Here is a 27,323-nt window from a genome sequence, read left to right on the forward strand (position 1 = left end):
GAGAGCACTGTGTCAGATTGGAAAGAATACACCACTTCCTGCAGGGCATAAACCAGTTGATAAGTACTGGAAGACTAGACATTTTTAAATAGAAGTAGACTACAAATCTGTATAACTTTCTAAAACCAGTCGATTTGAATTTTTTTGCCAGAGTTCCCCTTTAAATGATAAAAGTCTAGCTACCTGTAGCCACAACTAGGGGAAGCAGAGGAGCTCAGTGCTTACTAATTATATACTGAACTCAAACAACACTGACAGAAAACACTATATGGATCAGTAAACTGCCCCTGATAGTGGCTGCAAGGGAAAATTTCATTTAAATTTATTTGATTTAAAAGGCATCTGGCAGCAGTTTTGAGCAAAGGGTAGTGTAATGACTGAGAAAATTGTAGTTTGCCGTCCTGGCCATCACTACAGCAAGTGTCCAGGATCTTATAGTTAGGTAAAGGATTCCCCTCCTCTCAGCATAATGACTCTAGTTGTCTTCTGATTGGACAATGGCGTTATCAATCACTGCAAAGAGGAGGGGCAGGTGAAGTTTTCAACACAGACTCCACCTCCTTGACACTTGGCCTGGCAGCCAGGACATCAGACAACTGGTATGACTGGGGGGACATTTATCAAGACTGGCGTACTCGTAAATCCCCGACCCCTTTTTCTAATTTTCGTAAAGCCGGCCAACCCTGCGTTAGGTGCAGGCCTTGCCCCCATCCTTCTCAGGCAGATTACCAGTTCTTACAGCTCAAAACATCTGATGATTCCTTGATCTACCAAAAAATGGAGCCAACCTATAGACCATGTCAGCTCATAAGTCCGCTCTCCATTTCAGTAACAAGCTTATTTGGTGAACGGAACAACTTTCAGATGTAACTTTCAACTTGTATTGTGTATACTGCCCGGCTTTATTTAGGGAGAATTCTGCAGAAACTCAATGCAAAAATTTAACCTTTAAAGAGTTTGTCCAGGGAAAGAATCACTTTTCCCCTATCCACAGGATAGGGAAAAAAGTAGGGGGTTGTGGGTGGTCCGAACTCTGTACCCGTCTGCTGTTATTGCTAGAACCGCGAGTATGGCGCATGACCCGTGGCTCCATTTATTCCTATGGAGCGTCAGAAAAAGCTGAGTATGCCGGAAGAGCACTGCACTGGGTTCTTTCAGTCTGCTCCACAGGAATAAATAGAGACGCAGGTAGCCTGCCGGACCCGCGGCTCTATTCATAAGAGCTGGCGGAGATCGATGCGGAGATCGGTGGGGGGTACAGAGGTCGGACCCCCCCATGACCCCTACTTTTACCCTTACCATGCACATAGGGGAAAAGTGAACTTTTCCTGGACAACTTCTTTAAGGTTTGAATGGAGGTCTCCCTCAAATCCAGGTTGAACAGTCGTAACCCAAGAATCTTAACAAATCTTAACAGATCTTAACCCAGGAATACGCAGGTTCTTTATAACACCACAGAATAACATTCCTGAATAAATGAATAATTTAAGGTAAATAATTTAACAAAGTTTTTTCTGAATTAGAATCTGATTCCCCATACTAAGGCCATTTATTTTTTCATCCAAGATATTCTGGGCACTATATGGTATTTTCTGCACCTATTGTGTACAGGGAGCCTTGTGGGAACAGAGCAACAGAACTATCAGAACTATCGTACAGGACCATAGTAGACCCATTACTTCCCGGAGTAACACTTTAATTTATTCTTCAGCCATAAATCAGTAGGTGTCCCATCTGATGAGAAAGCCTCCTGTAGAAGTGGTCGCCTCCGATCACTGGAAAAGTGCACGATGGGTTTGTGGAGAAACCTCTGTGAAGCAAAATAAAACCGGAAATTTAGAATATTAACGGAGATAACAGAATGTTTTAAAATTTAATAAAACTCAATGTATTGTCTTAATTTTTTATAGCCCCCACTTACTCCACAGCGCAGTCTACACAGGATGTGTTCACTCCTATCAGTCCCCGCTGAGTTACCAATACATGTGGTACCGGCTCAACAGGGAACCTGCAGTTGGACTCACCTTACCGCTACAGCGGCCACTATGGGCCAAGTGAAGCATTACATGTCCGTCATACAAATAAATGACCAATCCTGTTATATATGGGTCAGTTGGCTGAGTAAGTAAGTGCCGCTCTTTTTTTTTTTTTTTTAATTCTAAATTTTTATTCATTTTTCAATTTTTAAACTAAAAACATCCATTAGAACAAGCACCTTTGGGTGTGAAACACAGGGGTTAAATACCGCTCTTTATACCCTGCTCCCTTTTCTGGCTAAAGAACGTAATGTCCATACGATGTAGTAACAGAAAATTATTATGTGTATGTTAGGGATATAGGATATCATACATGGGCTTGGTGTCGGCTATTATATTTGTTGGTTGCATGGCAAGGTGCGGTATAATCAGGAAAAACACATTTTTTTCTTTTGTACTCAAATAAAAGTGTTTGTGCAGTATATGTCTATAAATAACCTTTCTGACCTTATAAATTCGTCTACGCCCTAAGACGGGAATCTACTTTATAGACACTTTACAGCAGGGGTAGGGAACCTTGCCCCTTCAGCTGTTGCAAAAGTACAACTCCCATCATGCCTGGACAGCCAAAGCTAAAGCAGCACTATATCTGGCCATCATAGAGGGCTCTGCAAGCTAAATCTGTTATTTTCAGTTCTCCCAGATCTAGTGGACAGTGCCTAATGTCTATGGTGTCTGCACTTCTATGTGCAAAATGGATGCTATGGTAAAGCTGTAGTGAGCAGTGTATAGCCCCTATTACACGGGGCGATTCAGAGAACCAAAGATGCGCTGACCTGTCAGATCAGCGCTCGCTTGCTCCTCGTTCCCCGCTCACTGCCGGTGCTATTACACATGCTGGCAGCAAACGGGTAAGAGCCTGGGGGCCACGGGGAGCTGCCCCGGCGATCGCTAGATCGTCTGGGCAGCCCATAGAAAGATACTGCTCCTATTACACGGAGTAGCGGCAGAGTATTGCTGCTATCCTGATCTTTCATCATGTTGCATGTCGGCTGATTGTTGTCTTTTATTACTCCAGCGATTATAGACCGTAAAGGCCAATAATCGCTTTGTGTAATAGGGCCTCTCTGTCTTCAGGCTCTCCCCCTCCCCTCTCCATAGAGAAGCCTTGCTTGTAACTTATCCCTGAGCTGGCTACAGGACAGGACTAAGCTGATTTTTTTCAGAAAGGGGACAAAACAAAAATGCTTGATATCAGGAGAAGGATGCATTTTTGTCTAATAAGATATATTGTAAAGTTTATTACATTGCATAACTGACACTGATCTATGCAAAGTTTGTTAAAACCACAGGGTCTATTTAAGGTCTCTGCTCTTTCTTGGTTTTCTTCCTACCTCCACACCTTCAGTATGTCATTGGACAGCTCTACTTCTTCTCTTACCTCTTGGACAATCAGTAGATTTTGTTTTCAGTACCATCTCTCTATAAAGCACGCTCGAGTCCATCCGAACCCGATCGTTCGGTATTTGATTAGCGGGGGCTGCTGAACTTGGATAAAGCTCTAAGGTTGTCTGGAAAACATGGATACAGCCAATGACTATATCCATGATTTCCACATAGCCTTAGGGCTTTATCCAACTTCAGCAGCCACCGCTAATCAAATGCCGAAAGTTCGGGTTCGGATGGACTCGAGCATGCTCCAGGTTCGCTCATCTGTAGTCGATGACTGTCTACTGTCTCTATCATCATGTCCTCTCTGTATCTGAAACTAAATCTAATTTTAAAACTGGACTTATGTTTCCTCATCTACTAACAGAGCTAAAGCTGACTTTTCTCTCTCTGTTATTATTACTATACTACTATTACTATTATTATCACTTTAAAAACCCCTATAGACCGCGTCAGCTGCTTCCTTCAGGTTATGCTGCAGCATTGTCTGTCCTGCACCCCCCACAGACAGTCGCTCTCACGCTCTGCACCTATAAACAGCCCCAGAATCTGTCCTACAGCTAAACCTCTTATTGTTCTGCTTCTCACCTTGCCTTGTAATTCACTACGTATTGGTTTTGCCAAGTGTCTGTAGCTAAGGCAATAACATTCTACTGTCGATCAAAAGTCAGAGATAACAATATGCAAATAGGACAGAGGGGAAGGCCCTCTCCTAATACTTGGAAACCAGGAGGCTTATCTGGGCGACAATCCAAAACTTTATACATTCTGAATTGTAAAGATTTGCATAAGGTTCAAGAGGGGAGTGTTTTTAGTAAAAAACTGAGCTCAAGAACAAGAGGACACAGTGAGAGGTTAGTTGGGGGAAAGATCAGAAGCAATGTAAGAAAATATTATTTTACTGAAAGAGTAGTAGATACCTGGAACAAACTTCCAGCAGAGGTGGTTGGTAAATCTACAATAACAGAATTTAAACAGGCCTGGGATAGACATATATCTATCCTAAGATAATAAGGAAGAAAATACTAAAAGGGCGGACTAGATGGACCCAGTGGTCTAATCTTCTATGCTTCTATGTTTCTATGCATACTGGTCTCTGTCTAATGATCAACACAGAACAGTCTGGACTCCATCCGAGCTCATCTAATAACTTTACAAGATAGGAATTCCCCTATAAACCGTAAACACCCAAAACAACCGGACTTCCAGATGACAGCTATGTCCGCAGACAAACAAGCATATACTGTATACATACACATACACCACCGATCAGCTTGACATTAAAGGGGTACTCCAGTAAAAAGCTTTTTCCCAGTAAATTGAAACACAGTACAAAGTTATATAACTCTGTAAGGGTCCATTTACACAGAAAGATTATCTGCCAAAGATTTGAAGCCAAAGCAGGAATGGATTTCATTAGAGGAAAAATCTCAGTCTTTCCTTTATGACCTTTGTTTATAGTCTGTTTGTGGCTTTGGCTTCAAATCTTTCTGTGTAAATGGACACTAATATGCCTCAATCCCCTATCTTTTCCCCCCCTCAACCCCCCACCAGGAAGTAAAGTGAACTCTTTCTTACCTATTGACTGTTGACCCCAGGCTGACATCATCAAGAGGGAGGCGGGTCTAAGCCCTGTTAGGCCAGCCTCTCTTTGTCAGATGACTCAGGTTGCTCAGCTCTGATTGGCTGAACAAGCTGTAAGCCATATAACAGTTTTACAGAGTCAGTTAGACATCACAGGAGACAAAGTGCATCATGGGAAACCCCAAACCAGGAAGTAAATAAAAAATGAAGCCACCAACTGGAGCTTCAGGGACCTGCAAACAGCGGTAAATTCAAACAGAGTCAGACTCCGGAGGGATGGTAAGTGGGAAAACTATGTTTATGATTGATTGTTTGTTTTTTATCAGTGGCAGAGTACCCCTTTAAAACCAATGATAGATGACAATGGCGATGATGGCACCTGTCAGGGATTGGGATGTACTAGGAAGCAAGTGAACAGTCGGTTCTTGATATTGAAGAGTTAAAAGCAGGAAAAATGGGAAAATGTAAAGATGCCCATACCCCTTTATACTAAAGTCAGCTGGCAACAGGTTGGCTAACAGTATAAGGTATACGTATGGCGTCTCTTTAGTTTTAATGAGTATATTGGTGGAGACAGGGGGTCAGGCTTGATAAACTTTCAATGCCCAACCCCGTTGTTCTCAGGGGGATAAGCCACTGCAAGAGCGGTCTTGCTATGGTTCCCATAGGGAACAGATGAATGCTCAGTCATGTTGAACTTTCATGTGTAGTGGGAGGCCAGGAGAGATAACTGTTCACTCAGCCAACAGTGATGGAAGGTGTATAGGCTCTTCTAAAGTCTGGGCGACTCTGACATGGGTCAAATTGTGTTGAATGATCTCCAAAACTGCAGGGCTTGTGGGGTGTTCCTGGTTATACAGTGGATCATACCTACAAAAAGACTCTGAAGAAAAAACACTGGGCGATAGTTAAGGCCAAAAACATCAGATACCAGTCTCAGTGCCTATAAGGACTTATGTCCGTCACCAGGCTTACAATGAGCACATGAGCATCAGAATTGGATCTGAGGTTGGAAATGCTAGGCGGCTTGGTCTGATGAAACCTGTTTCCTTTCCATCATGTGGACGGCTGGGTATGTGTGCGTCACTTACCTGGAGAAGATGGCACCAGGATGCATTATGGGAAGCAGACAAGCCTGCGAAGGCAGTGCGATGCTCTGCTGGACACCTGGGGTCCTGGCATCATGTGGATGTTACTGTGACATGTACAACCTACCTAACCATTGTACAGACCAAGTCCCCCACCTTCATAGCAGCAGAATCTCAATTCACACATAAGGAGACACATGCACAGCGCTTAGTTACAGTCTAGTCTATGCAGAACCTCACCACGGTTACTCTGCCCCAGTGCAGGACGTAGTGGAGATCTAGTGAGGGAACCAGTAGGGACATCTGGGAGGGCAGACAGCATCCCACTCATATCCAGAGCTGGAAAGAAGATAGAGAGATAACTGTAGGAAAATACTATAGGTGACAGTACAGAAGTGGTTAAAGGGATTATTTAGCGAAAATCTTTTTTTTTTTTTTTTCTTTTCAAATCAACTGGTTACAGAACGTTATATAGATTTGTAAATTACAGTGGTGCCTTGGATTACGAGCATTATTCTTTCGGGGACTGTGCTTGTAATCCAAATCACTCTTAAACCAAAGCAAATTTTCCCATAAGAAATCATTGAAATGCAGACAATTGGTTCCGCACCCAAAAAATTATGATTTTAAAAAAAAATTCTGAACAGGTAAAACAAATTAAACAAACATTTAGAAACTAGATATGTCATATTATAAATTACTGTAGAGTATAGCCAAGCAGCAAGTGGAGTATAATGTATAATAAGTGCATAAGAATGAAAAAACAACCGCATTTTGTACATACAGAATGGATCTGCAGATCCACATAATGCAGTAGCGCAGTACAACAGGATGGAATAGAGAAGCAGGGCTTCTGTCAGAGGTCTGTGTGGTCACATGACAGCAATGGGGAAGGGGGTGTGTTCAGCATGGACCAATCAGGAAGTGAGAATCACAGAGCTGTGCAGGAGGACAGTGACAGAAACCTTTCTATACAGCAGTGCGTAGAGCTATAGAGTGTAAGTGCAGACACATTATAGCAGCAGTGTGTATAGCTGAGTAAGTGCAGGTACATTATAGCAGCAGTTTGTATAGCTGAGTGTAAGGGCAGGCATATTATAGCAGCATTGTATAGCTGAGTGTAAGTGCAGGCTCATTATAGCAGGAGTGTGTATAGCTGTGTAAGTGCAGATACATTATAGCAGCAGAGTGTGAGTGCAGGCACATTATAGCAGCAGTGTGTATAGCTGAGTGTAAGTGAAGGCAGATTATAGCAGGAAAGGAGAGGATGGGAAACACAAGGGCTGACAGAGACTGCAGGGAGCATGAAGGAATGAGCAGGGTAGATGTGGGCACATACATGCAGCACTCTCTGTCCGGGGAGAGATTACCCCAACAGTCCTGTCCCCTGATGCAAGCCACAGCCTGAGGTGGATCTGCTATGATTTTAAAGGTGAGGGAGACTTCTTGGGTCAGAGTACAGGGCTGCAGACCCTGCTATGCAGACCATGCCCCTCCCCCACTACCACTTCCACCTAGTACAGGGAGCTCTTACACCAAAGCAATGCTCTTACACCAAGTTACAATTTTGAAAAACTGTGAGCTCTTCCTACAAAACGCTCTTAATCCAAGTTACTCTTAAAACAAGGTACCTCTGTACTTCTATTTAAAAATCTCAAGTCTTTCCATACTTATCAGCTGCTGTATGTCCTGCAGGAAGTGGTGTATTCTTTTCAGTATGACATAGTGTTCTCTGCTGCCACCTCTGTCCGTGTCGGGAACTGTCCAGTGTAAGAGATTTTCTATGGGAATTTGCTACTACTCTGGACAGTTCCTGACACGGACAGAGGTGGCAGCAGAGAGTACTGTGTCAGACCATTAATCAGTGAATGTTCACTTGTCAGCTGATCAGTCATCCTCCTATGTAATAGAGGATATACGGCTGACAAGATAGGAGCAAAGGGCGGTATGAATGATCTGACAATCTTTTGTGTGGCCCTCTCTTCCTGAACGGTATAATTAGCTCTATAAATGAGCATTGATCTATGAAAGGTATCCAGCTAATAGGGTACCTGGACAGAATCTGGGCCCCTGGCTTCTCTATAGAAAAGAATAGGGACCACTGGAAACAGCCAGACGCTGCCATTCACTCTTCAGGCAGCATGCTATCTACTATCTGAGGCTTCTTGTTTATGGACCCCATCCGGAACATACTTTGGCATTAATACCAGTAAAAAAAGGGGAAGGCAAACCTTGCTCACCTCCATTATTATCATGTTGGCGCTGTGGAGACGTATCCCTCACTGGACCGGTAGGAACCTCCGGGAGGTCTGTCTCTTCCTGCTGAAGGATCTCATCCAGCTCTCTCTCCAGCTCATCTGTATCCACGTCTGGGATGATAGAAGAGTATAAGTAAGAGATACAAATACTAGGCAATGACCTGCTCCAGCTTTCTGCAATAGTGCATGTGAAATACAAGTTATGAGCTGCCAATTCATCATTTATTGTATAATAAACGTCTCTGCAACTTTCTCATATGAGCCCGTCATCTGCAGCAAGTGATTGGTGGGGGTCTCAGCACCCAGACCCTGACCTATGTCCCTAAGACACAGACCTGTGGCAGCTTTTGACTATAAACAAGAAGGTCCCTATAAACTGAGCCAGGAACACGCAAGTTTGTTTTGCATTTCTAGCACAAAGTACCGGTAACCCCCTTGTGCCTGCAGAACAGGAATCCTACTTATTTTTCCAGAACAACGTAAACTTGTTTTTCTACTTCTAGTTCTCTAACCCCATAAGGACCGGCCCAATTGTGACTTTTGCTTTTCGTTTTTTCCTCCTCGCCTTCTAAGACCCATAACACTTTTATTTTCCCACCTACAGGGCCATGTGAGGGCTTGTTTTTTTTCAGGAACAGGTGTACTTTGTAATGGCATCTTTCAATCTGCCATAAAATGAATGATGGAAACCCCAAAATAAAATTTATGGGTTGAATCTGTTTTGAAAAATGCAATTCTGCAAATTTTGGGGGGCTTCTATGTTTACGTAATGCACTTTACAGTAAAAGTGACATTTTTTCTTTATTCTATAGGTCTGTCTGAACACAGTGGTATGCATGTTTTCTAAGTTTTGTAACGTTTTACTATTTTTATTAGCAGTAAAAAAAATTTTTTGCAAATTTAAAACGGCCCTATTGTAACTCCTATAGCGCTTTTATTTTTTCACCTACGGGGTCAGATTGGGCGTCATTTTTTGTGCCATGATCTCTAGTTTTAATTAGTAACATTTTTTTCTAGATCAGACGTATTGATCACTTTTTATCAATTTTTGTTATACATAAAATGTCATTTTAAAAAAGCAATCTCTGCGTTTATTTACGTCTTTTTGTTCACTCTGTTCACAGTGTAGGAACAATATTGTTTTATTTTAATAGATCGGACGATTACGCACGTTACGGTATATTATATGTTAATTAACTTTATTATTTTTATGTGTTTTATGTATAAAATGGGAAGTGGGGTGATTTTTACTTTTATTGGGGGAGGGGCTATGGGGCATTTTTCAAAGCTTTTATAGATTTTTTTTACACTTTTTAAGGCCCCTTAGGGGACTTTTACATTAATACATTAGATTGCACACACTGATCACTGCTATGCCATGCTATGGTGTTATCTGTGATCCTGTGGCCTGTGGCAGACTCAGAAGATTGAAGACCTGACTGCACAGAGGAAGGTAAGAGACCTCCGGCAGCCAGCCCATGCGATCGGGACCCCTGCAGACACGCTGCGGGGTCCCTATCGGTAAGTGACAAGAGATGCTCTGAGGGTTCTGGGGCCATTCCAACAACTTCGTCTTTATCCATTAATAATAATCAAGGATAATACCATGGCAGGGAAACTAAACCTTTAGCTGAGACATCAGCGACAAGTGGAAAACACCTCTTGGCAGAAAAACGGATGCATCTAACTCACCAAGTTCCCCGATCCCTACTCCTGACAGGGTCTGGTTGACGTCATCCTGTAGGTCACAGAACTGAAAAAAAATATAAAGACGGATTACTAAAAAAATGAATAAAAAAGTGAAAAACTTCAAGAGATTGATAACACCTTGTATACTATGTTGTGGATAGATCAGAAGCCAGAACTCAATATGTCTCAATATGTCTTAGCCAAGTACCGCTCCTACTCATAACAATGATACTCAAAAAGCCTAGGAATACAATCTACATTACAGGCATTGTATGGTATATCCCCTTGGGGTATGCATACAACAAGCTGATAATGTGCTTCTAGAACTATATTTGGGAACCATGGCTGATATTAGGGGTGCCCACATCCTGATATTGGAAATGGTAGTTCATCTCTTGTTATTCTGATAAAGAAATATAAAAAAAAAATAATAATAATAATGAAGGGGATCAAGTATCCGTATAGAGCTTCACCCCCTTCATTTTTTTTTCCTGCACAGGGAAATGGTCGGGGCAGCTCTGACTATAAAGTGATCATATATCCTAGTCACCACTTTGGCCACTCATATCAGCTGGCTTTACTCTAGTATTCTGGCTACAAAGCCTGACCTGACAATGACTAGAAGGTGCTGGACACATATGATATATTCTAATATATAAGTATTACCTCTTGTATCTGTTCTACTAAACTTTCTGTCTTCTCCACACTGACATCCTTCATTGCCGAGCGCAGAGCCGAGACTCCTATCTGGTATGCAGACACCACCTATAAGGGAAGAAATCATGACAAAAGCAAAAGGCTATATAAAACACAAAGGGAATTGGTACCTGAACTACCGTTCTATAAAAACAAAGGCAGGGGTAGAATCATGGTAGGTTTACAGGCAGAAGAGCTCTATTAAGCTGCGTCCGTGGGTGACTGGGCTCTCAGGACCCCAAGTTATCAATTTAGTTATTTATTTCCAGGAGGAACAACAGAAGAGAAGAAGAATTAAAAAACAAGGTAGGATTGTGACTGAATGAAAAGGATAGTAAGGATTTACTAAATTACATGTGGGGGCTTATTCTGGTTCATTAAGGGGGTCCTCCGAGGAAAAGAACAATTGATAAGCTATCCATGGGATAGGCCATGCCCCTCAAGTCCCCCCAGGATAGGCCATGCCCCTCAAGTCCCCCCAGGATAGGCCATGCCCCTCCAAGTCCCCCCAGGATAGGCCATGCCCCTCCAGTCCCCCCAGGATACGCCATGCCCCTCCAAGTCCCCCCAGGATAGGCCATGCCCCTCCAGTCCCCCCAGGATACGCCATGCCCCTCCAGTCCTCCCAGGATACGCCATGCCCCTCCAGTCCTCCCAGGATAACCCATGGCCCTCCAGTCCCCCCAGGATACGCCATGCCCCTCCAGTCCCCCCAGGATAGGCCATGCCCCTCCAGTCCCCCCAGGATAGGCCATGCCCCTCCAGTCCTCCCAGGATACGCCATGCCCCTCCAGTCCTCCCAGGATAAGCCATGGCCCTCCAGTCCCCCCAGGATACGCCATGGCCCTCCAGTCCCCCCAGGATACGCCATGCCCCTCCAGTCCTCCCAGGATACGCCATGCCCCTCCAGTCCTCCCAGGATACGCCATGCCCCTCCAGTCCTCCCAGGATACGCCATGCCCCTCCAGTCCCGCATTAATACTGCATTGTCTCTATCACCTTGCGGTCGGTTTCGGCCATTGATATCCTCTCCAGGATGCTCTGTATTGTGTCCAACTTGCCCTGCAGAGCTGAAATCCGTTTTTCTACCAATTTCCTGCGACGGAGACATCTTAGTGCCTAGAGGACAGAAGAAAATTAAAGGGAATCATTACCTAGATTTTTATGTTAACCGATTAGAGGCAAATACAGAATATGGTTTTTTTGCTTCTATTTTCTGTTCGTTATTTTTTTGTTTTAGTCTTAGTACATTATTATGGGGGCTGCCGTCCTGCATGAGCTGTTCTAACAACATTTAGTGATCTGCATCAAGCCTCATGAACACAGACACAATGACCATCTCCTGACCCATCTCCTGGACTAATATCAGTTACTACCTATAATTATTCATGGAAAGTATGGGCCAAACGCAATGCTAGACCTTCTAGGAAAGTTCAAGAGGTGAAACAATACATATGAAATGAATTACTGGAGGCATTTCCTATATACAGTACAGTTACACAGTGCACTCAGTACCAGCACAGAATGCGGTAAGCTCCCTCTAGTGGTGGCTGCAGGTAACCAGCGTGTTATCTTATGCAGTTGGTTCGGAGCTGTCAATCAGATAAAACAGAGCCCTAAGCACTGCAAGAGATATTCAGATATTCCCATCTTAAGGGCCTATGTTGGCAACGATCAGCCAACATCGTTCATGTCGGCCCATTGTTGAAGTCGTTTGTCTTTCAACAAAATAGCAATGATCTGCTGCTGTCGCTCAGTGGATTAGGAGTGGCGGCGGCAGACCGCCACTATATCCTATGGGCTGCCTGAACAATCTAGCGATCACCCGGCCAGCCCCCCCCCCCCCCCCCCCCCCGCAGCTCCCCCCATTCAAAGATCAGAAGCCACATAGAGAATGAATGAAATGCAGGCCACCCACATAGTGTGCTCTGTTTATCCAAGGGGTCAATTCACCTCCATTTTTATAATCAAAAGGGTCTCAGTTGTTGGATCCCCCCCCCCACACACACTAATACATAGGGATGGGAATACCCCTTTAACTTACACAGAATTTAGGACCTAAAACCTCCTAACAAAAAAACACCAAGATTCACTTTAAGGTTAATATAACAATACAGTAAGGAGTAGGAGTATCTGGCCCAGTGTTATTCATTCATGAATTTTAAAGGGTTTGTTCATCATCACTAGTAAAGTAGCTCCATACATTCAAATTCATACACTGCATGCATTGCCTTTCAGGCCTTGTCCTTGTAGTTTTGTGGGTTCCTATAAATGTACTGACAGACATTATGTAGCACATCTGTGGAGGGAGGACCGAAAATGCACAAATTCTGACCGGACACCAGCCAAAAACGCAGAAATCAATCCCATCTAGAGGATTCCATGTAACGTCATTCCTACAACAATGCATTGGGAGGAGGGGGCCTCCCCTTACAGGTCTATACTCTGGGGTTATCATTTCCTTGTGTTACTTGGTATCAGTACTCACCTGATTCTTATTTCCGGCCTTGTTAAAGCTTTTTGCCTCCTCTGTCAGTCTGCAGGAATAACATTACAATGTATACATTATTATACATCAACACTTCACTACAGCCGGCACACACTGCCCACTGTCTGTCCAACTTAGAGAGGAGCAGTCGGCTCTCCTGTAAATGTTTGTGCTCCTGTGCATTGTGCCGCTCCTCTGCTTTCAAGAACCACTGTCCAGAGAGCCAATAGATCATTTTAAATGGATACTCTTGCGAAAATCTTTTTCTTTTAAATCAACTGGTTTCAGAAAGTTATATAGATTTGTAATTTTACTTCTATTTAAAAATCTTAAATCCTTCCATACTTATCAGCTGCTGCTGTATGTCCTGCAGGAAAAGGTGTATTCTCTCCAGTCTGACACAGTGATCTCTGCTATCGTCTCTGTCAATGTCAGGAACTGTCCCGAGCAGTAGAAAATACCCATAAAAAAACTCTTCTGCTCTGAATACACCACTTCCTACAGGACATACAGCAGCTGATAAGTATGGGAAGACTTGATATTTTTAAATAGAAGTAAATTACAAATCTATATAACTTTCTGACACCAGTTGATTTAAAAGATTTTCACTGGCTAACCCCTTTAAAGACATAGATTGCATAAGACTGACAGGAAACTATTGGTGGTGGTGGGGGGATCCAGTGTAAGTAGATGGGCAGGATCTGTGCTACTCACCTTGTGGATTCATCACAGGCGCTCTCTAGTCTCTCCGATAATAACTTTTCGCTTTTCTTTAGTTCATAGAGGCCCAGATCAGTGTCTCCTATGGGGGTCACCTCACTACTTCCTTCCTTGACAAATTTAACAAGCTGAGAGGTAAGAGAGTGGACAGGGTTAGGGGCTCCACAATGATCATGAAATATACTCACTGAGCTAACACCTAAAAATTGTATGCAAAACTACAACTCCCATCATGCCTGGACAGCTAAAGCTTTAGCTTTGGCTGTCCAGGCATGATGAGAGTTGTAGTTTTGCAATAGCTGGAGAGCCAAGGCTCCCTACCCCTGTGATAACAGGTTCTCTTTCAGCTGGACATTCATTGTGTAAGTTGGGACTAGTACATAATGAATATAAGCTACTTATACTTATATAAGGAGACAGCACCTTCTTACCTTCTCACCATCTTTCTGCAGGAGACTGATCTTCTTCTCTCTCAGAAGCTGCAACAGAACCAGCTGAAACGCAGACTGAGTGGGAATCAGATCCTTGCAGAGTCCATAGACATCATCTTCACACAGCAAGGGGACGGTGCTCAGAGGAGAGGAGCGGTACTTCTGTAACACCAGACCAGCCTGGTGCTGCGGGGAGGAAGGATACACACAGCATTGTATTATCACAGTGTATCTGGGAAATACTATAGTGTAAGTCAGCGGCTTGCACAATGACAACTCCCAGTATGCCTTGAATGTGGTTGTCAGAGCAGGCTGGGAGAAGTAAATTCAGATATTTCAAAAGTTTTCATTGGTCGGATGTTCAGAGCCCTATCGATCAATGGATATATACAGGAGACGTGCACAGCTGTGTGTTTTGCCCCCCAGCACAGCGCTCTGCCTGTCTTGCTGCACAAGATGGGTTTCCTAAGCTTACCATAGAGAACGGAGCTGGTAAGTGAAGCGCTCAGCCGCACGCTTCTCCCAGCGCTATCTAGTGATCAGCGGTGATCTGAACACCCAGACTTGACATGTCTCTGTGGCATCTTAAAAGGTTTGACAGTAACACATCAGATGGTCAACCTGAACCAAATCCATTATAGCTTCAGTGCATCTAATATGGCAAATAAACCAACTGCGTAAGAGTTATTAACAAAGCCTAAGTAGTTGGATCCAGCGGTCATACTTCTGTCCATCTATGTTAGGGTGCCTTCACGCACATCGGATCCACAGCAGATTTCACACTGTGAAATCCACTGCAGATCCATTGCCAGTTCTTTACTATGAGAATACATACTTGTAACGGCATTGACAGCCCGCTGCGAGTATGTAAGTTAAAGTGTCACTGTCGTTTAATTTTTTTGCAGAAATCAATAGTCCAGGCGATTTTAAGAAACTTTGTAATTGGGTTTATTAGCCGAAAAATGCATTTTTATCATGAAAAAGCAGTTTGAAGCCCCCCCCCCCTGTCTTCTTTGTTCTCTTATGGAGAGGGGAGGGGTGGAGGGAGATGAGGCACCAAAACAGGACAACAAAGAGTTATTTTACAGCTACATCACTGGGCTATCTCCTCTAAGTAGTAGTAAAATCCACGGCACTCAATGTTATGCAGAAGTGAAAAAGTTTATTGTACAGTGAAGAAATTATTAGTGTATACTCCGACCAATAAGAGATATTATGCAATAGAGATCATAATAGTAAGGCAAGCTTTCGGCCCTTCCCGGGCCTTCTTCAGGCTAATGGATCTCTGTAATGAATGAACATTGTATAAGTACAAGATATATATGATATCGAAAGTATACCTATTGATGAACTGACATACTAAATGTAAAAATATGACATAAATACAAGACTACAAAACATATATATACATTTATATACAAAGGATGCAGAGGAAGGGGTACATAGTAGTTAATCAGCATCCAGGCAGATAATCCACTAAATAGTGGGTCTATAGATTCAGGTAGTTGCAGGATATCAGTACAGTTGCAGGATATCTGTACAGGGGTATATATATATACATATGCATAGGGTGGACAGGCAGGAAATGGTAACTGGCCCACATGTAAGAGGCAACGAGTCTGACAGAGGACAAGGGGAACAGAACTAAGGGTAACAGGACAAAAAATGTTGAGACGAGAGTGACATAAGTTACAGCAGGATAAGGAACAGAGCTCTGTTCCTTATCCTGCTGTAACTTATGTCACTCTCGTCTCAACATTTTTTGTCCTGTTACCCTTAGTTCTGTTCCCCTTGTCCTCTGTCAGACTCGTTGCCTCTTACATGTGGGCCAGTTACCATTTCCTGCCTGTCCACCCTATGCATATGTATATATACCCCTGTACAGATATCCTGCAACTGTACTGATATCCTGCAACTACCTGAATCTATAGACCCACTATTTAGTGGATTATCTGCCTGGATGCTGATTAACTACTATGTACCCCTTCCTCTGCATCCTTTGTATATAAATGTATATATATGTTTTGTAGTCTTGTATTTATGTCATATTTTTACATTTAGTATGTCAGTTCATCAATAGGTATACTTTCGATATCATATATATCTTGTACTTATACAATGTTCATTCATTACAGAGATCCATTAGCCTGAAGAAGGCCCGGGAAGGGCCGAAAGCTTGCCTTACTATTATGATCTCTATTGCATAATATCTCTTATTGGTCGGAGTATACACTAATAATTTCTTCACTGTACAATAAACTTTTTCACTTCTGCATAACATTGAGTGCCGTGGATTTTACTACTTGTTGGATACATGGTTGAAGAACCATAACCCACTGAGCACCTATCAGCGAGAGGTGTGCAACACTGATTTGTTCTAATGGGCTATCTCCTCTGACAGTCAGCACTGACCTCTGAATACCGTCTTTCACGCAGGTCCCGCTGTGTAATCCTTTGGTCTCTGCTCTCTGCTGCCGACTAATCTCCCTCCTCCCCCTCCCCTCTCCATAGGATACACAGAGCTCAACTGATGTAAAATAGTCGAGATTTCCTGATAATGAGCAGTGGATGAGAGAGAGGAGGGGGGGGGCTGGGGAAAGTCTTTTTTAATTTAGATAATGGCATATTTGCCTAATAAACCCAACTACAAAGTTTCTTAAAATCGCCTGGGCTATTGATTTCTGCAAAACAAATAAAACGACAGTGACACTTTAACCCCCCGGCGGCCAGAGCATAGATCACGTGCTCCACGCTCCGGCTTACTTCGGGGGGTCCCGGCATCTGCTCATTCCGCTTAGCCAATCAGTGCGCTGCCCCACCACAGCTACTGATTGGCTAAGTGGGACGTCCAGATGCCAGGAGCCTCCGAAGCAAGCCGAAGCGGGGAGGAGGTGATGTATGCTCTGGCCGCCAGGGGGTTAAAGGGGTTATCCAGCACTACAAAAACATGGCCACTTTCCCCCTACTCTTGTCTCCAGATTGGGTGGGGTTTTGAAACACAGTTCCATTGAAGTAAATGGAGCTTAATTGCAAACCACACCTGAACTGGAGACAACAGTTGAGGGAAAAGTGGCCATGTTTTTGTAGCGCTGGATAACCCCTTTAACTTACATATTGCTGAGAGTATGTATTCTCATAGGAAAGAACTGGCAATGGATCTGCAGTGGATTTCGCTGCAAATTCACAGCGTGAAGGCACCCTTAGAAAAAATGATAGTGAAATATGGAAAGAGGATATGACTACACAGGGTTTATTTGTAGTCTGTTACCATGGAGATCTGGCAAAATTATAGGAAAGAGAGACTATGCCAAATCATGTGATATCAATGAACACACCCTAACTCCCTGTAATTGGACTCCTCTTCTTACTAACCTGCCTCGCCATGGCAGCGGCAGTGCTGGTGCTGGACTGAACAGCGTGTTGCCTCTCTTACCTTTATTACTTCAGGAACCACGATTGGCTCATCCAGGTTAAGCTGTCCACCTATAACGGAGCTGACTGCCCAGCGCAGAGGTTTGATGAGCACCTGCTTCATGCCCCACGAGACCCAGCCACTGGAGATGTCTGCCACAAAATCAGACTCTCTCTTCAGAGAACCTTGTCTGCCAATAATAAACAGGAACACGTCCATTAGGTAACACTGGAAACGTCTCCACTGCCCTCTCACTAACTTTGACATTCCAAAAAACTTAAAGGGGGTTGTTCACCAAAATTTTTCTTTTAAATCAACTGGTGCCAGAAAGTGCCAGAGATTCGTAATGTTCTTCTTTTAAAAAATCTCAAGTCTTCCAGTACTTATCAGCTGCTGTATGTCCTGCAGGAAGCAGTGTATTCTCTCCAGTTTGACACAGTGCTCTCTGCTGCCACCTCTGTCCATGTCAGGAACTGTCCAGATCAGTAGCAATTCCCCATAGAAAACCTCCCCTGCTCTCCAGACTGGAAAGAATACACCACTTCCTGCAGGACATACAGCAGCTGATAAGTACTGGAAGACTTGAGATTTTTTAATACAAGTAAATAACAAGTCTCTGACACATTCTCGCACCAGTTGATGTAAAAGAAAAAAATGGTGAACAACCCCTTTAATTTTAAGTTTTCAAGATAGCAGCTTGCTGACCTATTAAAGAAAAGAATCCTCACCTCAGCATTTCCTGCATGACGGTGCTGAGCCCTAAAGGTATACTGCCCTTGCGGGTAAAGTCTTGCTGCAGTTGGCGCAGTGTGATACTTAGACTCCCTTTCTCCTTGGCGTGTTTCACAATCAGAGGCGCCCAGAAAGCGATTTTACCGTCCCAGTCTGCACTGTCCACATCCCGAGACTGCTTAAAGGCAGATAACAAGAAGGACATCCGCTCATCATCGTTCCACTCCGAGGGCAAAGACTGGGCCATGGTGACTCCGCATCAATGGGCCGACCTGAAATATAGAGGAAACATCATTTCTACTTCTGATCTGAGTGAGGTGACAAGCTGCTTGGATGTATTCTTAGCATGTGGTGGACTTCTTCTCAGTCTGAGGTTAGGAGTAGGGCAGAGGGTTGTGATAGTTAAAGGGGTTATCTTTTTTTTTTTTTTTTTTTTTTCAAATCAACTGGTGTCAGAAAGTTATACAGATTTGTAATTTACTTCTATTTAAAAATCTCCAGTCTTCCAGTACTTATCAGCTGCTGTATGTCCTGCAGGAAGTGGTGTATTCTTTCCAGTCTGAGACAGTGCTCTCTGCTGCCACCTCTGTCCATGTCAGGAACTGTCCAGAGCAGTAGCAAATCCCCATAGAAACCCTGTACTGAAAAGAAAACAACATTTCCTGCAGGACATACAGCAGCTGATAAGTATAGGAAGACTTGAGAATTTTAAATAGAAGTAAATTACACATCTATATAACTTTCTGAAACCAGTTGATTTGAAAGAAAACTATTTTCAATGGATTACCGACTTCTGGGACCACTCTAATCCCAAAAATACATATATACAGTCACACTCTTCAATGGACATGGAGCTGCACAGGAGATCTACCATTAAAGGGGATACTCCAGAGAAAATACTTTTCTTTTAAACCAACTGGTGTCAGAAAGTTCTAGAGCTTTGTAACTTACTTTTATTAAAAATCTCCAGTCTTCCACTACTTATCAGCTGCTGTAGGTCCTGCAGGAAGTGGTGTATTCTCTTCAGTCTGACACAGTGCTCTCTGCTGCCACCTCTGTACATGTCAGGAACTGTCCAGAGCAGTAGCAAATACCCATAGAAAACCTCTCCTGGTCTCAAGACTTGAAAGAATACACCACTTCCTGTAGGACATGCAGCAGCTGATAGGTACTGGAAGACTGAAGATTTTTTAATAGAAGTAAATTACAAATCTATATAACTATATCAGAACTCACCGATCCTATAACAGTCCAATACTCTGGCAACTCCAATGATCCGGTATATAGTCAACACAGTTCCCCATTTATTACTGATAATACATCCCCAACCTCATACCTGAGCACAGCCTGGCAGCATGCACCCTGTGTGGGGTATCTCAGTGCTATAGCCATGATGGAGAGCAGTCACCCATGATCCCCCATAACACACCACAATAATAGAGAAGTGAAAGTGAAAGAAGAAAACAAAGTCAGAACTACTAATATAACAGAAAGCCAAGAGGCAGGCGGCACACTGTAACAGAAACGCAGCGGTGTGTATACAACACACAGAGAACGCGAAGCGCACACCATAACCCACCGCAGCCAGCTGTCACATGAAGTTTGACCCTCCGCGGAACTCGTCAAATTTGCGAAACCATAGAGACGAAAAAAACAAAGGATAGAGCGTCATAACCAGTGACGTGCTGCGGCTCTCGCCCGCCATCTTCAGGAAGATTCGTGACATTGCAGCTAAATGGGCAAAGCGCTTGGGGAAAAGTGTAGGTAGAAGCTCCCGCCCAGTCAGTGACGTCATGAGGGAGGTTGGCGGGAAAAAGCGGAGTTGAAGAAGATAGAAGAGAAAAGCTGTGGGGTGACAGTCCTGGTAATGGCCGTGTTATAGCTAGTAATGTATGATATATAGCGGGAAACTGTATGTATGTGCGTATAGACATGTACTCTAGTAGTATACTGTGTGTATGTGAGTATATATATATATATATATATATATATATATATATATATGTTCTAAAGTTTTAAATAGACAGTCACTTTAAAAACTGGCATGTTGCTGACAGATTCCCTTTAAACCAGGGATGGGTAACCTTCAACCCTCCAGCTGTTGCAAAACTACAATTCCCATCATGCCTGGACAGCCAAAGCGAAGCTTTGGCTGTCCAGGCATGATGGGAATTGTAGTTTTGCAACAGCTGGAGGGCTGAAGGTCCCCCATCCCTGGTTTAAACAAACCAAATGGTAATAGACTGGGGGCATTATATACCAGTATACTCCCCGCCGGTGTCAGATTACACTGTGTTCTTCTGCGTTTATCGTTCGAATTTTCGCAATAACGATCGCATTTGAACGATAATCGTTCCGTGTAAACGCAGCGAATGATCAAGCGACGAGCGAGAAATCGTTTATTTTGATCTTTCAACATGTTCTCAAATCGTCATTGGTCGTTCGCTAAAAATTCGCAGATGACTTTGTGTAAACCGTCTTTCACCGATTTCACCCTATGTGTGAGATGGGCTTCAGCGGTCGTAAAAACGATTGTTATAATTTTTTTTCTTACGAATTTTTAAACGATTGTTCTAACGATTAATTCATCTAATGCTGCGTTTACACGAAGCGATAATTCGCCCAATCGAACGATTAACGATTTCAAAGTAACAATGTGTTTTTTATGATGATCAGTTTTTAGACAGAACGCTATTTAGTATGGAAAATTCGTTATTGCGATCGTTTTACGGTGGCTGAAGCCCATCTCACGCTTAGGTTAAATCAGTGAAAGACTGTTTACACGAAGCGATCTGCGAATTTTTAGTAAACGACCAATGACGATTTGAGAACATGTTCAAAGATCAAAAAGAACGATTTCTCGCTCGTCGCTTTATCATTCGCTGTGTTTACACGGAACAATTATCCCTCAAATGGCAAATTCGAACAATAATCGTTCCATGTAAACGCAGCATAATGCTGCGTTTACACGGAGCGATAATCCGCCCAATCGATCGTTTAACGATTTTGAAGCAACGATTTGGTTTTTATAACGATCAGCGTTTACACTAATAAATCGTTAGAAAATTCATAAGAAAAATCATTATTGCGATCGTTTTTAAGGTCGCTTAAGCCCATCTTTCACATAGAGTAAATTGGTGAAAGACGGTTTACACGAAGCGATCTGCGAATTTTTAGCAAACAACGATTTGAGAACATGCTGAAAAATCAAAATGAACGATTTGTCGCTCGTCACTTGATCGTTTGTTGTGTTTACACGGAACGATTATCGCTCAAATACGATCGTTATTGTGAAAATTCGAACGGTAATCGTTCCATGTAAACGCAGCATAAACGCTGATCGTCATAGAAACCAAATCGTTGCTTCAAAATCGGTAAACGATCGATTGGCCGAATTATCGCTTTGTGTAAATGCATTAGGATCTGGTATGTATATATATATATATATATATATATATATAATACACACACACACACACACACACACGATGTCAGGTTTTATATAGTCTCATTACATCCTCAGGTGACTGGCTGTGCATCATGGAGGACGAGCTGGGACTGTCAGACCAGGACTCTGATGCCGGGAGTGAAGAAGTCCTGACACCTGCAGAGCTCATCAGCAAACTGGAGGAGGTGAGTATACAGGGTCGGGGGATGGAGCAGATCCTCGCTGTCCTGGCTTGTTAGGTCTATCCACCGAGCAATGTAAGGCTATGTTCACACTACGTAGAAGTACGGCCGTACTTTTGGTGCTGTGGAACAATGCCTTACTTTCAATGGGATCCCGGCCGGAGCGTATACACATCGTATACGCTCCGGCCGGGATCCTGTACGGGGCCGGAAATAACTGACATGTCAGTTTTCTGCAGCCGCAATTCAATGAATTGTGTCCGTAGGAAACCCTGTCAGTTCACACTATGAAGCAAGCGGCTCCGGCCGCTCGCTCCATAGTGTGCAGGGGGAAGCTCTTATGCGGGCGCGCACTGATGCGCTCGCATCAGAGCTCTGCGGCCGGACAGATCATCCGCCAGGTACTTAAGTACCGGCCGTGATCATCCGGGCAGAGACTGGCCATTCCGTGACCTGGCTGGGGTCACGGAATGGCCGGTCTCTCACGCCGTGTGAGCATAGCCTAATACTGTTTTATGGCAGAATACTGAAGAAACTCCTGTGAGAGTTCTTCTTCTATTCTCCCAAAGATCTGATGGTTAATGCCATTGCTTTTTGAAATAGGAACCCCCCTTTAAAACCAGCAAAAATCTTTTTCTTTCATATCTACTGGTTTAAGAAATTTTTATAGATTTGTAATTTACTTCAATTTAAAAATCTCAAGTCTTCCAGTACTTATCAGCTGCTGTATGCCCTGCAGGAAGTGCTATTTTCTTTTCAGTCTGACACAGTGCTCTCTGCTGCCACCTCTGTCCAGAGCAGGAGATGTTTTCTATGGGGATTTGCTACTGCTCTGAACAGTTCCTGACATGGACAGAGGTGGCAGCAAAGAACACTGTGTCAGACTGAAAAGTATACAACACTTCATGCAGGGCATGCAGCAGCTAAGTATGGGAATATTTGAGATTTTTTTTTTTACAAAAACAAATTACAAATCTATATAACTTTTTGAAACCGGTTGTTTTGAAAGTAAAAATTTTTTGGGCTGGACAACCCCTATAGGACTCCCAAACTGGTCAGCTGACTAAGGGAGCCGCACCGAGTCCCCCTCATTGTGCTCCATACTTGTACACCCAGTCTTGCTGTCTTCTGGAGTCCTGTTCAAAAAAAAAACAAAAAAAAACCTGGAGCAGGCGTACATTTCTCCCATGATTTATGCCTGGTCGACCAATGCTTTTAGAGCAGAGTGGTGGTCAGTAACTTAGACAACAAGCTGTAAATGCCCTCTTAGGGTGGGTTCACATTGAGGAATCCGTGTGGATAAATTTCGTCGCTAGTACGAGCTCACGGCCGCTCGCCTTTCCGTCGACTCCATAGACATCATTCTATGGGCGGGTCGATTCTGATATTTGACATGTCAATTCTTTCGGCAGAATGCGGAATCTGCCTGGGCATAGAATGGTCTCCTTTTTCACATTGCTGCCCCCTATTATTGCCCGAGTCTTCCAGCATGTGACTTAGGAAGCAATCAGACTGTCCGTTAATATGGACCATGTTCTACTGAATGGCGTTTGGAGTTCCTGACATATTCATGATGATGCTGGGAGCTCAGAAACTGTATAAATGTCAGCGCTACAGTACACGCACAGCCAGGCCAAGACTTACATGTGTCAGTGTGATTCAATGCTTTCCAAGTTCTGGTCAGTGGCAAATCGTCCGTGCACAGACCGTAATAGCAGAACATGTCAGTGACCCCTTAGGGTGGCCTGTCACTCTCTCTGTCGCTGTCGCTTACATTTTTTTTTGCCAAAACAGGGGATTTTAAGAAACTCTGTAATTGGGTTTATTAGGCGTAAAATACATTTTTTATCTTGAAAAAGCAGTTTGAAGCTCTGTCCCCTGTCTTCATGGTTTTCTATGGAGAGGGGAGGGGTGGAGGGAGATGAGGCACCAAAACAGGACAACAAAGAGTTAATTTACAGCTACATCACCGGGCTATCTCCTGAAGTCAGCACTGACCTCTCTGACCTCTGAATATCTGCTTTCACACAGCTCCCGCTGTGTAATCCTTTGTTCTCTGCTGGCGACTAATCTTCCTCCTCTCCCCTCTCCATAGGTTACACAGGGCCCGACTGATGTAAAAGATTCGTGATTTCCTGATAATGATCAGTGAATGAGAGGGAGGAGGGAGGGAGGGACCTGGGGAAAGGCTTTTTGAATGCAGATAATGGCATATTTGCCTAATAAACCCAATTACAAAGTTTCTTAAAATTGCCTGTACTATTGATTTCTGCAAAAAAAAACAATGACACTTTAATCCTTAGGCGTACCCGTACGTCCAGGGCCGCCTATGTGTGTTCAGAGCGGGGCCGCGGACCCGGGTGCGGCATATAGCCCAGAACCACGGCTATTAGCGGGCACAGTCTGATCGCCATGCCCGCTAATAAAGTAATTGGATGCAGCTGTCAAAGTTGACAGCTGCATCCGATTACTTGAATGCAGCCATCCCTGGTGACTCCTCCGTGAGCGATCCACACATCCTACTCCTGCCGGGCTCAGCGCCGTAATGGCGCTGATCCCGGCTCAGCACTTGATTGCTTCCGGCTGTAGCAGCCGGAAGCAATCAAAGTGCCTATCTCATCGATCTATCCTGTATTAGTATACAGGATAGATCTCAATGACAGATCAGAGTGCATATACTAGAAGTCCCCCAGTTAGTGACGGAGGCGGGATCCGTTTCAAGTCCGCTCAGATCCTGCCTCTGTCACTGACTGTCTGAATGTTTCGTCTCAGGCCAGCGTCAGACACCAGGAAGCGTCCGGGAACCTGAGCGCCGCGATGCGGGACCCGCTGCTGGAACCGGGGAGGTGAGTGGACGACGTTTCCCTCAGCCACCTTCTCCCTGGTCCCGGGAAAATAATGTCCCCCCCCCCCCCCCCCCGCCGCCGGAATACCCCTTTAACCTCTTAATGACGCATGACGTACCCGTACGTCATGCGCCCGTAAGAGGTGTTCAGAGCGGGGCCGCTTGTAGCCCGGGACTGCAGGTATTAGCGGGTACAGTCCCATCGCCGTGCCCGCTAATACAGTAATCAGATGCAGCTGTCAAACATGATTACCGGATGCAGCACTTCCCTGGTGTCTAGTTGGTGAGATCGCTCCTCCGGGACGTTGTCTCCGTACCTGCTGCGGGCCGGGGACCGCTCCAAGATGGCGCCGTCCCCGGCTCGGCACTCGTTTGTTATCGGCTGCAGCAGCATAATCGCCCGAACTATTATTTAATCACATTCCTGATCTCAAATGGTAAATGGCGAAAGCACAAAAAGACCCAAAGTGCAAAATTGCGCATTTTTGGTCGCATCAAATCCAGAAAAAATGTAATAAAAAGCGATCAAAAAGTCATATATGCGCAATCAAGGTACTGCAAAAAATGACACCTCACACAGCCCCATAGACCCAAGAATTAAAGCGCTATAAGCCTGGGAATGGAGCGGTTTTAAGGAATGTATATTTGTTAACAATGGTTTGAATTTTTTACAGGCCATCAGATACAATATAAGTTATACATGTTATATATTGTTTTCGTTATCGTAACGACTTGAGGAACATGCGTAACAAGTCAGTTTTACCCCAGGGCGAATGGCGTAAAAACAAATACCCCCCAAATAAAAGAAATGCGTTTTGTTTTTTCAATTTCACCACACTTTGAATTTTTTTCTGGTTTCGCAGTGTACTTTATGCAAAAATTCAGCCTGTCATTGCAAAGTACAATTAGTGGCTCAAAAAATAAGGGCTCATGTGGGTCTCTAGGTGAAAAAATGCAACTGCTATGGCCTTTTAAGCACAAGGAGGGAAAAACGAAAATGCAAAAATTGAAATTTGCTCGGTCCTCTAAGGGTTAAAAGTTTGGGTAGGTAAGGTTGGAAACCCACCACAAGTTTCACATCTACAGCTTTATCTTTTGATTTCTCTACGATTTATAGAGGAGCTATGGGATTGTTTTATATATGGGCTTCATAGTCGCATCCTATTATTATACTGTGATGGTGCCTTCTTGCTGTTCCCACCCTTTATAGTTGACCTACTCTTTAAGGTGTGCTATTTAGCAGCTAAGCATTTGCCTTCCCTATGGTCATCTATGTATTATATTACTCTTACAAACATTACACATATACTTACCTTCTAGGTTACACGTCACTGAGCTCTTATGTTTCTTACACGATTCTTCTCTCACACCGCAGGCCTGGCTCAATGAAAAGTTTGCACCTGAACTCTTGGAGAGTAAATCTGAGATAGTAGAGTGTGTGATGGAGCAGCTGAACCATATGGTAAGTCACTGTACTGAGGATATTACTCCTCTCTCATACATTACTGCTGCCTCATTCACTGTTTCCTCTTTATTTTCCCAGGAGCAAAACTTGCAGCGAGCTCGACAAGGTGACCTGAAGATCAGCTTCCATCACATGGAGATAGAGAGGATCAGGTTCATGCTCAGCAGCTACTTGCGTAGTCGCTTGCTTAAGGTACTTGGTTTGATATACACAGTAAGTAGTGAATGCAGTGACTCTCCATGCAGAAGCCTCAGGCTATGTGTGACAGCTGCTGCCATGGACTTGTATAAGGGATGTTATTGAATAGTCCTTTCATACTTGGGAACCATGGGGGAGATTTATCAAACATGGTGTAAAGTGAGACTGGCTCAGTTGCCCCTAGCAACCAATCAGATTCCACCTTTCATTTTCCAAAGAGTCTGTGAGGAATGAAAGGTGGACTCTGGTTGGTTGCTAGGGGCAACCGAGCCAGTTTCACTTTACTCCATGTTTGATAAATCTCCCCCATAAGTATAGGGGTTTTCTAGTATTTCAAGGCTGTGTGCACAGAGAATTTTGAGCCTCATTTTGGTCAACTTTTTTTTTGCACTCAGTTCTGGTTTTGGTAAAAATACTGACAAATATAAGGCCTTATTCACACGTTCCGTAATTTACGGATCCGTATTTCCGTATCCGAGTTAGTGCACATTGAAGTCTATTGGGCTATTCACACGATCAGTAGCAGAAATGGATGAAAATCAATCCGTTAAAAAATAGTGCGGACCGGGTGCGGACCCAGATTTTTTCACGGATGCTCTCATTGACATCAATTGTCTACGGATTGTTTGCGGATTGCAACATGTTTGGCATCCGTATTTCCG

General features: G+C 43.7%; 2 protein-coding genes across 11 annotated transcripts in view; one reads left to right on the forward strand and one right to left on the reverse strand.

Moving 5' to 3' along the window:
* CHMP7 (charged multivesicular body protein 7) lies at positions 1-26,721 on the reverse strand. 5 transcript variants are annotated; one of them, XM_069944839.1, is made up of 12 exons: positions 26,312-26,721; positions 18,520-18,795; positions 17,813-17,981; positions 14,380-14,565; positions 13,943-14,076; positions 13,229-13,277; positions 11,740-11,859; positions 10,711-10,809; positions 10,048-10,108; positions 8,338-8,466; positions 6,338-6,436; positions 2-1,810 (listed from the first exon to the last, which is right to left on the reverse strand). In XM_069944839.1, exons 2-12 carry the CDS (start codon positions 18,768-18,770, stop codon positions 1,773-1,775), a joined length of 1,335 nt encoding a protein of 444 aa, XP_069800940.1. In that variant the 5' UTR covers positions 18,771-18,795; positions 26,312-26,721; the 3' UTR covers positions 2-1,772. The 5 variants fall into 5 exon arrangements, with proteins under 5 accessions (XP_069800949.1, XP_069800940.1, XP_069800914.1 ...); XM_069944813.1 differs by lacking the exon at positions 26,312-26,721 and adding an exon at positions 20,103-20,157; XM_069944829.1 differs by lacking the exon at positions 26,312-26,721 and adding an exon at positions 19,860-20,072.
* The window catches only part of GINS4 (GINS complex subunit 4), a 31,071-nt gene continuing 8,915 nt past the window's right edge, over positions 5,168-27,323 (forward strand). Inside the window, exons 1-6 of one of the 6 annotated variants that reach the window (XM_069944866.1) lie at positions 5,168-5,288; positions 14,005-14,083; positions 14,401-14,628; positions 22,047-22,156; positions 26,374-26,460; positions 26,542-26,655. In XM_069944866.1, the coding sequence (XP_069800967.1) occupies positions 22,064-22,156; positions 26,374-26,460; positions 26,542-26,655 (294 nt within the window). In that variant the 5' untranslated portion in view covers positions 5,168-5,288; positions 14,005-14,083; positions 14,401-14,628; positions 22,047-22,063. Of the gene's footprint in view, positions 5,289-13,989; positions 14,084-14,400; positions 14,629-17,832; positions 18,014-18,759; positions 18,897-20,291; positions 20,388-22,046; positions 22,157-26,373; positions 26,461-26,541; positions 26,656-27,323 lie in introns of those variants that run through there. The other 5 variants (XM_069944874.1, XM_069944869.1, XM_069944880.1 and 2 more) reach the window with 5 other exon arrangements.

The sequence above is a fragment of the Dendropsophus ebraccatus genome, chromosome 1, assembly GCF_027789765.1.
Source record: "Dendropsophus ebraccatus isolate aDenEbr1 chromosome 1, aDenEbr1.pat, whole genome shotgun sequence".
NCBI classification, from domain to species: Eukaryota; Metazoa; Chordata; class Amphibia; order Anura; family Hylidae; genus Dendropsophus; species Dendropsophus ebraccatus.